The 15,079-nt window shown below is 37.8% G+C and overlaps 1 protein-coding gene across 4 annotated transcripts in view; it reads left to right on the top strand.

The window, feature by feature from the left end:
• Positions 1-15,079, top strand: part of ACSL3 (acyl-CoA synthetase long chain family member 3) — a 51,127-nt gene that overhangs the window by 29,404 nt on the left and 6,644 nt on the right. For all 4 annotated transcript variants that reach the window (XM_050307785.1, XM_050307786.1, XM_050307784.1 and 1 more), the window contains 10 exons: positions 3,165-3,274; positions 4,475-4,613; positions 6,460-6,610; positions 7,195-7,318; positions 7,608-7,679; positions 8,191-8,330; positions 9,053-9,225; positions 9,549-9,623; positions 10,243-10,434; positions 11,290-11,404. In XM_050307785.1, coding sequence (XP_050163742.1) covers positions 3,165-3,274; positions 4,475-4,613; positions 6,460-6,610; positions 7,195-7,318; positions 7,608-7,679; positions 8,191-8,330; positions 9,053-9,225; positions 9,549-9,623; positions 10,243-10,434; positions 11,290-11,404 — 1,291 coding nt within the window. The remainder of the gene's footprint in view (positions 1-3,164; positions 3,275-4,474; positions 4,614-6,459; positions 6,611-7,194; positions 7,319-7,607; positions 7,680-8,190; positions 8,331-9,052; positions 9,226-9,548; positions 9,624-10,242; positions 10,435-11,289; positions 11,405-15,079) is intronic.

Genomic DNA, 15,079 nt, shown 5'->3' with positions numbered 1-15,079 from the left:
TGCCTTCCAACCTAAATTTGGTGATGTTTTTGATTCTTTCTTCAGTGAGTAAATGCTGCTGGCCTGCCTGTCAGAGCAGAGACCTGCACAGGCTATTCTCTGATAAGATGCCTGTGTTGCTTTTAAATTATGTGTCTCGTAATACACCATGCCAGTTCCCTTTTATCACTTTTGGGATCTATTAGATTCCTGGTGACTAAATAAATTCAAAGGCTTGTACAAAAGCCTTTGAATAAATTCAATAAAATTCAAAGGCTTAAAATTCATAGGCTTATATTTATTATACAACATTCAAAGGTTTGTAAATAAATAAAATTCAAAGGCTTGTATCATTTTTTTCCTTCGGTAGTGAAGTACACATAGAAATCCTAGGGAGATTTCATAATTTTGGGGGGGGGGTGTGAAATCTGAGATAGGGGATGGATGTTGTGAGCAGAATGGAATGCATATGTTTTTGGTTTTGTTGGATTAGTGTTTTAAATCCCCTCATTGCAACGTGCTCCGGCACACTGTCTGACGTGGTATTCGACATCTAAGCTGTGCGTCGTCTGATGTGAACTTGGCTGACTTGTGTGTTGGCAGACGATGAGAGTGTTGTGCAGTATCCACGGTCAGTTTTGCTGAATGAATTAGAAAATTCAGATGGTGTTGAAGTAGCAGTGTGGCAAGACATTGCTAAATGACTTAGTATTTTTTTGTTTCACAGCGAACCGCTCTGGTAGCGTTGTGACATTCTTTCTGAACGTGAAATGTGTGAAATCTGATGGTATGGGCCCAGAACTGATGCCAAGAGAGCAGGTTCATCTGTTTCATACATAGTGTTGGAGAGAATGCCTTTTGCACTACAGAATTAAAAGGGGGAAAGTAATTTTTGTTTTGGATTACTTGCACAAGCAAGTAATTTTTTGATTAGAAATGACTTGCTTGTTTTTAAATGTGAATTGATTGAGGCTATCTGAAGTCTTGTATTTGAGGAGGTAGAGTGGGATTGCTAGTTAAAAAATGGAAAAAGTAGTATCACATGAAAACAGATTTCTTCCAAAGTACCTCCTCTCCATCTGTGTGAACAGCTCTTCACTAGTGTAGGCAGATAAAACACCCAAATATATAACCAAATAATGAAATAGGAGAGGTTGTTTTTCAATCATGCCTTCCTAAAGCTTGAGCAGAAGTGGTTTTGTCAGCATTTATTTGGTTGAAGCCTTTAAATGTGTATTTTGCTTTTTATTTTTAATGTGCAACAAATGCTGAAATAGTTTAACATTTGAGTTACGCTTGAAATGAATTGCAGAAGTTTAGTTTGTTTCTTTAGGGCAAGGCTTTGTCCTTGTGTATGAGCTGGCAAATTTAGTAGTGTTGGAGTTTCTCTTTTTAGGCTTTTAGAGCAGCATTCCTAGCAGCAGGTCAGATAACAAAGACTCACTTGTACTACTGCACGTGAACACAAGATAATCCCTTCTAGATATGTTTTCAGGAGAACGAGGAGACAAAAAAAATTACCAAAACTTTCAGATTTTCCTGAAAAAGTTTCAGGTGCCAGTGTGGAGAAGTGAGAATTTCAGAGATCAGAGTCACTGCTCAGTTTTATTCTCTCCATGACATAAGTGCACCATCATATAAATGGTGTCTCTCTGTTTGGCTCTGTCATATAGCTCTGAGTGTCTTAATGTACTTCTTTGTGGATGAGTAACTACAAACGTGGTTATTTTGGAGATGATCCTTTTCCTTCTGGGCAGTGTGTCGGTTCTGCTTGCTGGCTCGGGGAAGCTGAATTTCTGTGAGATGTTTATATAACAGGGGTCACTGCAGTAAGTGGAGAGAGCTCGTGGGAACTAGTAGAGGCACTCTTCTGGACTTTGCTCCCACCAAATTAAAGAAAACACAGTGCATGTGCATTTGCCCTGCAACAGTTCTGAACTATGATGGACTGTTTTAACAAGGAAAAAATAAGTAGAGGTCAACTATTTACTTTTCTGTGTAAGGAAACTGCTTTTGAGTTCTTCCTTGGTATTCTGCACTGATTTAGTAACTCCCTGCATTTCAAGTCTTAGATACAACGAACTTTAATTTTAATTTTTTTATCCTTGCTGCAGTGAGCATAGTGGAGTTACAGTCCTAATGTACAGTATGGTGTCTCGTTTTCATAATTATATTGTTTAAATATTCAGCTAAATACAGACTAAAATACAAAAGTGATTCAGATACCTGATATGACAAAACTTCCAGCATGGATGTTGTAATTATTGGTTGTGTTGGCTGACCTTACAACTTTTTTGAGATAGCCTTGTTTTGTGTTCTGCTTGGAAAAGAGGAAATTATTATTTTTTTTTGAGACCAACACCTCTCTTCCTTTTTGAGCTCACTTTTTCTTCACTACTCTCTTCTGTTCTCATTCAGTTCCCATAGAAATGACAGGAAATTAAATATACTCTTAGAAGTTCAACACATTTATCATTAATAAACTGTCCTTAAATACAAGAAACAGTGTTTCTTATAGTCAATTCTTAAAATATTTTCTTTCTTTGCTGTTCTGTATGATTCTCATGATGTCAGTTTAATGTCTAATGATGGTGATGATTAAACCTTTCTGACGTGATGTTGTTTTAAATAGATGAGAGAACAGGATAGCCATGGATTTATTACTGAGTGTGAGAATTCATCTGCTCATGACACATTTTGCTATGTTGTCATAATTTATTAGTAGTCAATTGTAAAAGGTTAGTAACAGAGTATGTGAATTCTGAAAAGAGAAATGACATGAATGAAAGCTGTTTCCTTCCTGTGTGCAACAGGACTGTTACGCAATGGTTAAACTGAGAACATCTGCCTACTTTTCAGATGGTAAAGCAATGAAGGTATGGGTAGATCTAGGAGAATTGCATAGGGTGTTGTGGTTTTGGAACCTCTAATTAGTGCTTGAAAATTAGTAAACAGTCGTACAGACAGTGGGCGTTCTTTATTTGTTCTGGGAGTAACTGAAAATCAGGCTGCATTTGAATCCATGTGGTAGAAACTTTAGGTACAAAACTGTCCCACCTTTCCGAGCTGACAAATATTTTTCACTGTCAAACAACGTGGAATGAGTTAATCTCAGTCCTTTATTGTGAACTGGAATTGAAAATGTAGCACAGAGATTCACCATTTCCCCCCATTCCGTGTTTCAGTTGTTACTCTGTACGCTACCCTGGGGGGCCCGGCAATCGTGCATGGGCTGAACGAGACGGAGGTGACCACCATCATCACCAGTAAAGAACTGATGCAAACAAAACTGAAGGTCAGCAAACTGTTCTTTGTCTGTTTCTTTCCAGTGTGTCTGTTCATTATCGTTAAGTGGCCTGGTTCCACTGGACAGAACAATGATTTATTGCCTTTCTATAAGGCAGATGCTTTTGGAATAAGGTTTACGTACAAAAAAAGGGATGGTTTGCTTTCAGTGGGTTTTAGGCTCCTCAGTGACCCTGGAGAATGGGATGAGCAATTTGCAGTATAGAAGACCTGCAGTGCTGCCTGGAACACCTTTACAAGAAACTGCCATGATTTCTGAGTGGATTTAGTGCCTATAAATCTAACAGTGGGAAGAACGGAAAATTTATAAACTGTGCAGAGAGCTAAATGCGATCATCCTCCTGACTTATTGTTGGGTGTTCTCCCAGCAGAGAATGGCTTTTAAATAGAAAGATGGGTGATTATAGAGTTAGAGCTGTTTTTCTGTATGTGGGGAAAGCTTACTGAACATTATAACAGCCAAAAACTTGTAGCTTGCTAACCCAGGTGGAGTATCCAAGTAGAACAATTAATCTGAATTAGTTTCATCATTGTGTTTTGGTGGAAATGGGACCTTTCAGATAAGGGAATTTAATGAAAACCTGTGCTGTTGCTGGAAATTGAATGAGAATGTCCCAAACTTTAAAAAAAGTTACTACAATGACAATATATATACAATGCATGTTTATTTCAACTTGCAGCAAGGGAATGTATTTGTTCTGCTAGAGGTGATGATCATCTCTTCTTCCACTAGAACACTGATAAATGTTTTAGAACTGATGTTTTGCTTCAAATGCTTAATTAATAATTTTCCGTATTTTTGTTAGCTATTGCTTATTTTAAGTATCATAGTTACCAAGGGGCAACCTAAGAATTATTGTGAGCTCAGTATCGTCAGTTTTTCTTAGTGTTCTATAGATGTGAAAAGTCAACTATCTCTACAAGTCATTGCAGTCTTATTTGTGGGGTTTTGTGAAATAAAGCACAAATCAATAAATGGTTGGAGAAGCTTCTGGACTTTGAAAGTAGAAAGTTTCAACCTTTGCAGCTATTTGAGCTCAAAAAGTTTATCCTCTGATATTGAAAATTCTGAGATGCTTTTTAAAAAGTGTACAATAGAGAGTGTGGGAGTTTTGGTTCTTGGTTGTTGTTTTTTTTTTTCCTATTGGCATAATCCTCATTTTTAGTTTTTGAACATTTACTTCCACAGGAAATCGTATCCCAAGTTCCACTGCTACGACACATTATTACGGTGGATGGCAAACCAACGATGTGGTCAGAGTTTCCCAAGGGTGTCATTGTTCACACAATGGCATCTGTGCAAGCCATGGGGGCCAAGGCAGATGCTGGTAGGTTCTCTTCTTTCTGTTTGGACCATCTCATTTGTTATCCTACCCTGACTCTGTTGAGTAAACTTGGGGAAATTGCAGATCTCAAAATTATGCAGTGATTAACCTTTTCTTATCTGCCTTTTCTTTGAATAAGATGTGGGGGATTTTCTTTTTGTATGGTTGTGGTAGTTTTTTGGTTTTGTTTTTCAACTGAGGAAAATGCCTTCGCCACAATCAGGGGTCAACATGTTGAAGGAAAATATTTAGGATAAGCATTTAGTCCAGGATAGAAACTTGGAAAGCATTTTTCTGATCAGACATATTAAAACCAGATTTTTCAGGGCACACAAATGTGCATTTTATGACAAAAGAAGTCAGTGGTTTGTTACCATTAAGTTTCGTGAAATTCACAGATAGAAAAATGTAAAATAGCCATTTGAATCTGATAGAATTTGATAATTTACTACATTTCTGAAAGTATTGATTTACTATGTAAATTCACTGAAATCTCTTTCTAATCTGTCACATTTTTAGAACTAAAATTCTGAATTTCATAACTATTACCATATTTCATAACTATTACACTATTTCATTAACTATTACCATATTACCATATTATTCTTGACTCTGAAGAGCTACCAGATCTAGTATCTCAAGATTTAATTATATTCAGTAGTTGCTTTCTTCTACTCTTATCCTTTGTATTTTCAGAATCTCTTAACTACTGAAGGCACTTGAATGTTGCATTGTATTTTGGGAGTAGGAGGGTGGTTAATGCATCTGCTCTTGATGTTCAGGGGAATGGCAGGTTTGCTCTCAGCATCATTACCTCTCGATTTCCTTAAAAGATGGTTTTCTGTTGTTGATATACCAGTTTTATGTACTATTAAAACTGTTTCATACAACACCAACAGAAAAATTATGTCTGTGGTAATTCATTAGCTCCTTGAGATCTGTTAATCTATGCGGTGTGTAAAAACAATGTCTAATCCTTCTTTCTTCAGTCTTTTTAATATCACATAATCTGCACTACAACAAAGGAACATTATCTTTGTCAAGTTAACCATTCATAAACTCTGAAATACTGTCATGAATTGTTTATGGTCAAGCATGTCCAATTAATTTTAAGTATGTGAGCTGTTTCTTATATTTTCTTCCTCTGTGTGTTGTTCATTGTGCAGGATAGGCAGGATTCAGTGAGTGGGAAATGATTAAATACGCTTTCACGCTTCTCATTCACTGTGCCTGTTGTGCCACATGCATTGTGCATTATGCAGCTTTTCCTCTGAGTGAACACAATTGTTTTTGTATTTTCTTGCTCTCAGTGCAAGCATTTAAAAAGCACTTTAATCCAATTAGAGCTGTTGAACTTCTTTTAAATATTTATAGGAATTGGACCTCACATTGGCTCAGCAGTGCCTTGCTGCAGGTGTTGCAAATGAGGCAGCGTTGTTCTCTACCAGGGAGCATGTGAGAAAGGAGCTCTGCACAGAGGGGATGGACCCTGCAGCAGCTGGAACCAGGGCAGCAAACCTTCCCAAGGGGGAAATGCTCAGTGACATTTTGGAGAAGCCAAAGTTCTGCTCAGTTTTCTTTCTGCTGCTGGAATAGCAGAAACGTAATAGGAAGAGTGTTGTCCTGGCAGACTAGGACAGTCCCTCAAAGTATTGCTCAGCTCATGCAAAGTTCCTGCTTCTTGTGAAGGCATTTAAGCTTGACCACAATCTTTCTAAGCAAAATGTAATGGCAGGAGTCATGTGGTGTTGTGTTGCAGTGACTGCTGGAATGTGTTAGTGTATCAGATCTCCCAGCCTGAGAGCCTCCCCACATGTTACACGTTCTCTTTTTTTAACACAAATTGCAGGAATCAAACAGCCATCCAGGCCTGTGCCCTCGGATATCGCGGTGATCATGTACACAAGTGGATCCACAGGAATTCCCAAAGGAGTCATGATCTCCCATTGCAACATAATTGCTGGGATAACTGGAATGGCCGAGAGGATTCCAAACCTGGGGTATGTATGAACCATTGCTTACCAGCAAATAAAGAAGTCATGTAGTTGCATATAATTTCAGATTAATTACTGTGGAAAAAATAAACATAGCTCTGTCTGTGACACATCATACTATGCACTGATGTCTGAGGATCTTCCAGCACTGCACTAAATGACATGACTACTTCATGTGCTGTTTTTTCTCTCATCTTCTCTACGTGGGTAAGACTTGGACACAAAAGCCTCTGAGGCTGCCTTGCATTTGAATGTTGAAAGCTCCCCTAAGCAGTACTTCCCTTGGTCAGTGTTTAAATTCTGTGGTGTCTTTCTGTTTGGTGCAGTTTTTGATCTTGTCCACAGAGTTGCCTTTGCAACCATAACACACCGTTAATTGTCTTGGGATGAGTAAACATCTCCCTTTGTTCATGCCTTGAACCTACAGTCCATAGTACACAACCCCTATCATCTGAAATATGTTCTCAAGCTCAAAGGCATTTTCCTACTTTCTCTAGTTCTGCGGTAAACTCTGAGAAAATCCTGCTTAATGATTCATCTGAGGATTCTGGTGGTACCACATAAACCTATCTTTCACAAATTCTTCACAGGGAAAAAGACATCTATATTGGCTACTTGCCTCTTGCCCACGTTCTGGAGCTGAGTGCTGAGCTGGTGTGTCTGTCTCACGGGTGCCGCATCGGTTACTCCTCACCTCAGACATTGGCTGACCAGGTATGCTGTAGGCGTAAGTCCTTAGAATATATAGATTAAAAAAAAAGGAAATTAAAAAAATTACTCAGATCTCTATAATATTTCTTAAAAAAAAATAGTACAACAAATCTTCATTTCTGCAATTCATGAAACAGGGTGTTGGGGATTATGACTGATACTCTGGGCCAGCTTTAATTGTCAGAATATAATTTAAATAAAAATTACTGTTTTGAAAGATGTGTTATGTCATTTTGTTTCTCATGTTAAAAATCTTGAGTATGTCTGCTAGTAAATTTGTTCTTCACTTTAGTCCTCTAAAATAAAGAAAGGAAGCAAAGGAGACGTGACTACACTTAAGCCAACTCTAATGGCAGCTGTCCCGGTAAGTAACTGAAGGATAAATAATTCTAAAGATTATTTTTAAATGTAATGCATAATTCAGTTTTTAACAACAAAATCAGTGCAATGACTGTTTAAGTAAAAAAGGTAGATCCTTTGATAAACCAGCTTAAAATAATAATTTTGGTATTTTTATGTTGGAGGTAAGCATGGGTAAAATTATGTTGGAGGTGACAACATTTTTCAAAGTTAGAATAGCTATAGGGATTAGATTCCTACTTTAATTAGTAATTTATTGATCATCATAATGAATGAGTGGAATAAAGAGAGTTGGCAGCAGGCAGCTTGGGGTTTAACTGGTGCTTCTGCACAGACATTTGTTTTCCTCCTTGCTGTGACCATCTTGGTATCTCTTAGCAATGGAAGGGGAGGGAACCTGGGAGTCTGTTGTCACCTGAAATGTACTTGAATTTCTAGATCATGTTTTCTTTTTGTTGTACTGAATTTAGGGATTCTGTTTCTTTCAGTTAAAGTTAATCTTTTTATGTAACTAGGAAATTATGGATCGGATCTACAAAAATGTCATGAATAAAGTGAATGAAATGACGAGTTTCCAGCGGAATCTATTTATATTGGCCTACAATTACAAAATGGAACAGATTTCCAAAGGTTACACTACCCCACTCTGCGATAGGTAATGTTTACTTTATTTGTAATGGCACCAGAAAATCACTTACCAAAGTCTTACCGCATGAACAGGATCTGATTTTTTTTTTTGTGCTTTTCTTCACTTTATTGTTGACACTCTGAACATGAACAAGTCTAAATAAGTGTAAATTGAAACAACAAATCTGTAGTTTGTGTGATGGATTTAAATATTTACTGATATAATTTAAGCAAGTGTTATTTAACTTGAAACTGATCAGAAATTTACATTATTGCATTATTTTCATGGGGAATTTAATAATAGATTTATATAATTCTTGGGTAAGATGAGAATTCTATTCCTATAGAAAACTGTAGACTTCACATTTTCACAGAAGGGAGACAAATATCTCAAATTGGAAGGAACCCACAAGGATCATTGAGTCTAACTCCCAGCTTCAGTGAGACTAAAGGATAATGTAGTTGAAAAACTTATACAACTTACTTGAGTTATTTTTAGGAGAAAATTACAGAACTTTGCTGTCTCAGTAAATACACATTCTCAGACATATAACCCCTCTTTAAATTAGAATGTGGAAACAAGCTTAGAAAGCTTTTTGAAAACTTCAGTGTGCTCCTTCGGTGTTTTCCTTGAATGCCATAGGAGTGTTTTCGAAGGTGGTGTAAATTTTCAGTTCAGGTACAAAAGTCGGTACTGTCTCTTTTTGTTTTTAACCAACAAATATATATATTCTCATCTTTGCATTTCAGCCTTATCTTCCGGAAGGTCCGAATGCTGCTGGGCGGGAAAATCCGCATCCTGCTTTGTGGGGGAGCTCCGCTGTCGGCAGCAACGCAGCGGTTCATGAACATCTGTTTCTGCTGCCCGGTGGGACAGGGCTACGGGCTGACGGAGTCGGCCGGGGCCGGAACAATCACGGAAGGTTAGTGTCCGTGGATCCACTGGGCATTCTGCGTGTGCCGTCTTGGATGGCCTGTCCCCCTGGTGTGTGCCTGCCACCAGGCATCACTGGGGAATCCTGGGAATTACTTGTTATCACAAATTATGAGACAGCAGGAGCACTAATTTTGGCACGTTGTGCTAAAGCTGGTGACCTACATATAAAATGAATGTTCTCATTAGAGTTCCAAAATAAATAGCAGTTAATTCTCACTAAATAAGATGCATGATAACAAAAGATTTTTTTTTTTCTAATTGGTTTTGGTTAAATATTTTTCTGAAAAATGCTCTTTTTTAAAATTCTAGTTTGGGACTACACTACGGGAAGAGTGGGAGCACCTTTGGTCTGTTGTGAAATAAAGTTATTGAACTGGGAAGAAGGTGAGAATTCCTGTTTCTGATTAAATTGAAGTGTGTTTGTAAGAACTGTATTTTATATATATATATATATACACTATACTGGGTCTTGCTCAGTAGTAATTAGAACACTGTTTCTTGGCTATTTAGATTTTAAATACTACTCTTGCCTATAAATTTTGCTCCTGGGAAGAAGAAGGGTAAAATTTAGGTGATTTCCTTTCATTTTTTTGTATTGTAGAGTAGAAATATGTAATACTTAAGGCTGTTTTAGGCCAGAGGGAAACCCTATAGCTTTTTTTCTTTTTTAAAATGTGAGGCAAAATTAATTTATTTTTTTATTTGAGCCTGTGTGGAACTGATAGAGCGTGTTAATACTGGCAGAAAGATTGCCATAGAGGTGGCATTTGCCTCTGCACGTGTGTGAGTGTCACTGTTTGATAAACACACCTGTTTAATAGCTGTTTAGATGCTGAAAAGAATTGCAACCATTTCTTCTCTTAATGAACTATTTAGGCAAGTGGTAGCTTTGGCTGAGGACTTAATATAGTGTTTAGTGCTATATTTAGATAGCGAAAATAGTAGGAATTTTTGCTTTGAGATATGTTTTAATTCTTGTTAACTAATTAACCCATCATTTTAGGTGGCTATTACAACACTGATAAACCATATCCTAGAGGTGAGATCCTTATTGGAGGGCAGAATGTGACTGCGGGCTACTACAAAAATGAAGCACGAACCAAAAAAGATTTCACTGTTGATGAGAATGGACAGAGGTGGCTCCATACTGGAGACATTGGAGAGTTTCATCATGATGGGTGTCTAAAAATTATCGGTGAGTTTAGGTGAACATATGATATATATATATATACACACACACATTTTTCAGGGCTGCTGAATACAAATCACAACCAAAAAATCTCCATATTTTGGCATGTAGTAAAGCCCTCCCATTTAGCCCAGGGAAGTTCTGATATGTTATTGGAAGCTTGTTTGTGTGTTTTAGAAGTTGATTTTTGGTTAATTTTGAAACAGTCTTAACATTGACTCCATGTGTTAGTGAGACTGGGTAGTAATTAGAGAGTCAACTATAAGCTAATTCAGTAGATAAGGTGCCTTAGATTGTATAATTTTGTAAGTGTGGAATTTAATCAGTGAAAAGGTTCTTGGGGTAATACGTGCTCAGGAATTAAATAAGCCTGTGTACAATAAGATTGAGTTATTTGGGCTTAAGTTTTGGTTCTTGTTGTTTTTTTGTCAAGTAACAAGTGTGCAGTTGCTCTTTATATATGGATTTGGGCTGAAATAAATAACAAAATGTCACCAAATTGTGCATTTTCTGCCTTGAGTGTCTGCTCCAGACAGCACAAAATGTGTGCTCCTAACTAATACTGGATTTTGCATAATCCTAGTTGTCTTCCATGCACATGATGGTGCTGTCATATAGGAAATGCTGTTCTAAAGGCAGAAAATGCATGGAATTGTAACGTCCCTTCTTTTGATGTGAGCGATGGATTGATAAAATACAGAGTCTGGAAACCTGACTTTAAATGTTTCTGATACATTCACCAAACATGACCCAGCTTATCTTGTGATATTTATAGATTCATCTCAGAAAAATCTAAAATCGTTGTCTAAAAGGTTTCTGTTCTGTAATTAACATTTAATTCCTTTTTTTTCCCCTCATTAGATCGCAAAAAAGATCTTGTAAAACTGCAGGCAGGAGAATATGTTTCTCTTGGCAAAGTAGAAGCAGCTCTGAAGAATCTCCCACTGGTAGATAATATTTGTGCGTATGCAAGCAGGTAAGAGGCAGCTGATACTTTTTACTGCTCTGTTTTTTGTCTGTTCTGTTGAAACCATAAGGAAAAAATTTTGCCACTCATTGTGTGGCATTTTTCTAATCAATTGAAAAAGGATTTTCCATATAATACAATGGAATAACTTTATCAAAACTAAAACATCTGAAATCTGTGTTTTTATTTTTTGTTTCTCCTGTGTTTTCATCCTTTGTTGGAAAATGCCAATAAAAAATGAGTCTCTTTCATTCCCTCTTCCCCAATGTGAAAAGCAGCTGATTTCTGACTGCATTAATAACAGACATCACTCAAGCACTTAAGAGGTTATTAACTATAGAAGCCCCAGGACACCTTGTTTGTTGCTGTATTTAGTTGTACTTCAGAGGAAGGTGGTAGAAAAAATCCCTGACAGCCCAGAAGCTGACTTGCAAGTTAAAATTACTTTTCTTTAACCCCTTTCCATACACCAGCAGAAGCCTTGAAGCTTAAAACACTCTGAATATTATGCAAACACGCAATTAATAAATGATGATCAAATGACCTCTCTGTTTGCTTTCTATGTGCACCAATAAGTGAGACATATAAAGGCTCAAGCGTGTCTTAAGTTTGTATTTCTACAATTTCTTGCTTCTGCATAATAGAGACTTACATATATAAATATACTTACCTATATAAATATAAATATACTTCAGGTTGTCTTTGTTTTCTTTGACATTTTGATGTTTGAAAAATCATTTTGGAGCTTTTGAATGATCAGAAATATCCTGATTTCCAGTATGGCCAAAAAAACCCACTTTTGATAAAAGGCAAGACAAGCATACCAGAGAATTGCTCAGTGATAATAAACAAAAAAATTAACTTTTGGTTTGTTCTCCTGGTTCTCTGTAAATCTTGGGTGGTTTGTGTTGACTAATAGTAGTTCATCCTGTAACTTCAGTTCTGACAGTTTGGGATCAGTAGGCTAACATGCATTGGGCAAGCCATTGCTGAGAAAATTTGCATTATATTAATCTTCATTTGTGGTTTGGACCTCTTGAGTGAGTCTCTTGTTTGATTGCTTTGACTACCTGAAGTTATGTGCTTTCTGCAAGCACCATCTGTAGTCTGTGGAGAAGGAGCTTCCTACAGGTGGTGGTTTCTGCTCTTCTAGGACTGAAGTTCACTATTGGAATTGTACTATCAAATTTTGTGTTAATTTTGCCAGGTCAAAGTAACACTGAAAGCTAAAATGCACTTGTCAGACAGACACTTGACTCTGATAGACTGTCTTGACTATTATTTAAAAACAGGAAAACCTGTGAGCAATTTTTAAAGGTAATTTACAAACAAGAGTCCAGATCAAGGACAAACAAGACAAGATATTCTAGATTGGTTTTGCTGCTGCTGTATTTCTTCTCCAGGCTATTGTGGCATGAGTAGCCACATCATACAGATTCCCTGATTGATTGTCCATATGCACATTTCATTGTGGGTATATGCTCACCTCAGCAGTCTGAGCTCAGAGTGTTTTGTAACAGTGCCTGTGACCTCTTAGATCCTGTCTCTCCTTATACTTTGCCTGGGTGATCTCCAGTGCAGGAGGAGTCCTTCATTTGTAGCTGTTCTGCCTCCCCCATGCAAAAGGACAAGGAGGGCAGACTTTCACAAATGAGTTAAATCTGTGATTGGACTTTAGATCTTGGGGTGCAAAGCTCCTCTGAACATGGCAATAGGGAATCAAAATTGTTTGCATGATATTGCTGCTTCAGAAGCTGTATTGACTTCAAAAATATTCAGTATGATAAAGAATAAAATGTTTGCTGAAAGGAATCATGATTTAGAGTTCTTTCAGGGGAGACTCCTACTGCTTTATCGACACTTCACCAGTCCAGGATGCATTAAGTGGGTCTTGAGCATCACCTTAGGAAAATGAGTAGTTCAGTTACCTGAGAAATGAGCAAATATGTTAAAAAAACACTCAAGGGAGTTCTCAGCAGGAGTCTCGAGATAAGGACCAGATGTGTAGTGCCACTGAATATGTCTGACCATAGGTCTGAGAGCTGTTTGTGGGTAGGATTTCAAGCACAGCAAGGGAATAAGGATGTCTAGAGTAGGACAGGCATTTTGGCAAAATCTTTTAGCATGGAGGGGATGGCTAAAGTGGTCCTGGGGACCAAAGTCTGAAAATTTCTTCCTTCATGCTGTTGTGATGACTTCCAAGACTGGCAAAGCTGCTAAATGCAAAAGATCTGCAGAAGGAACAGTGGTGGAGAGGGAAGTAACTGCTCTAGAGGGAAGATGTGCTCTTCAGGATACTTCCCGAGACAAAACAGTGCTTTAGCATTTGAACTGTAACAAATGAAGATTTAACTTCCTGAAACAGAATGAAAAGCTGCCCGTTCCAGGAGCTGTGGTGTTCTTTCCAGGAAAAAGCACAGTTGGATGAACCTGCTTGTCCAGAACAAATATACTTCTACTCAAGAAGCTGAACTTTAGGTGAATCAGAAAGTTCAGTGCTTACCCAGTCAACTGATTGTTTCTGTATACTGTTTATTCCTGGAGACACTGGTGATACTGCTGGACTTGACCTTAAGCATGTCAAAAGACTACAGGAACCAGGGATGCAAGAGGCAGAGTCCTTTGTTCTGGATGCCTTCATACACAATACTTACACATCAGAGAGTAGAGCCCAGATGAAGTTACAAGGGTTCAGTACAGAACAGAGCATGAGTGTGCATGGGGAAGGAAATCACACCAAGGCAAAAGCAGAAGGTGAGATGCAAGCAGTAATGATACTGAGACTAATCTGAAATCATTCTTTAAGTACATTCTAAGTAAGAGCAAAATGGGAATGGTTTCAAGGCTGCCAGCAGGCAAAGCTTATGATGATGCTGACAGAGAAGGCTGTGTTTGTAATGGACTCTTCACAACTGCTGTCAGAGGCCCATTATAATTCATGTCAGTAACAAAGGAGAAAATCGTAATGTACAGGAACCAAAAGGGTATTTAGAGTTAGTATTTTTAAATTATCTTGGAGACCTTCAAGGATAAGCTACAGTAATCTCCATACCAGGGTTAAGTTTCTGTATGTTACATTAATGATCTGTCTGATGAGAGAGAGAGTTGAAAAGATTAAATAAATCTGTAGATAGCTAAGGTGAGATAGAACTAAAGCCACAGTGGAGGATAGGATTAGAATTCAGAGCAAGCTTGGCTGGGTGGAGATCTGCTTGAAAACAGCAGTGAGGTTAAAGAGGGGAATTGTAAATTATACTTACACCTCAACTGCAAAAGGCCAGGATCAGAGCCACCAGCTGGTAGCAGTTTTGTTGGAGCTGACGTCAGTCAACAAGTGCAATGCAGTTATAAGAAGGTATGGAATAATCAGATGTATTGCCTGCAAGATGCACAATAATCTTTTTGCTCTACCAAGCATTAAAGATTCTGATTTTCACATGTGGTGCTTCTGAGACAGTGGACCTCTTGAAAAGAGTCCAGGAAAGAAATGGGCGTGTTCTGGACAGAGGTCTGTGATATGACTTAGGAGGAAAGGGCACTGCTTAAATTCCTAAATAAACTTTAAAAAGGAAAGAAGATTAGAAAGGTGAGAAGGAAAAAAGTAACAGTCTGTGAATAAATAAATGGCTTCTGTGGAAAAGAGGAGAACATCTGACTATTCTGAAGTAAGCTGCAGGGAGGAGG

This window comes from Myiozetetes cayanensis, unplaced genomic scaffold (genome assembly GCF_022539395.1).
Source record: "Myiozetetes cayanensis isolate MyiCay16 unplaced genomic scaffold, myiCay2020 scf13, whole genome shotgun sequence".
Taxonomy (NCBI): Eukaryota; Metazoa; Chordata; class Aves; order Passeriformes; family Tyrannidae; genus Myiozetetes; species Myiozetetes cayanensis.
The sequence above is the reverse complement of the archived record's forward strand: the minus strand, read 5'-3'. Positions and strand labels throughout refer to the sequence as shown.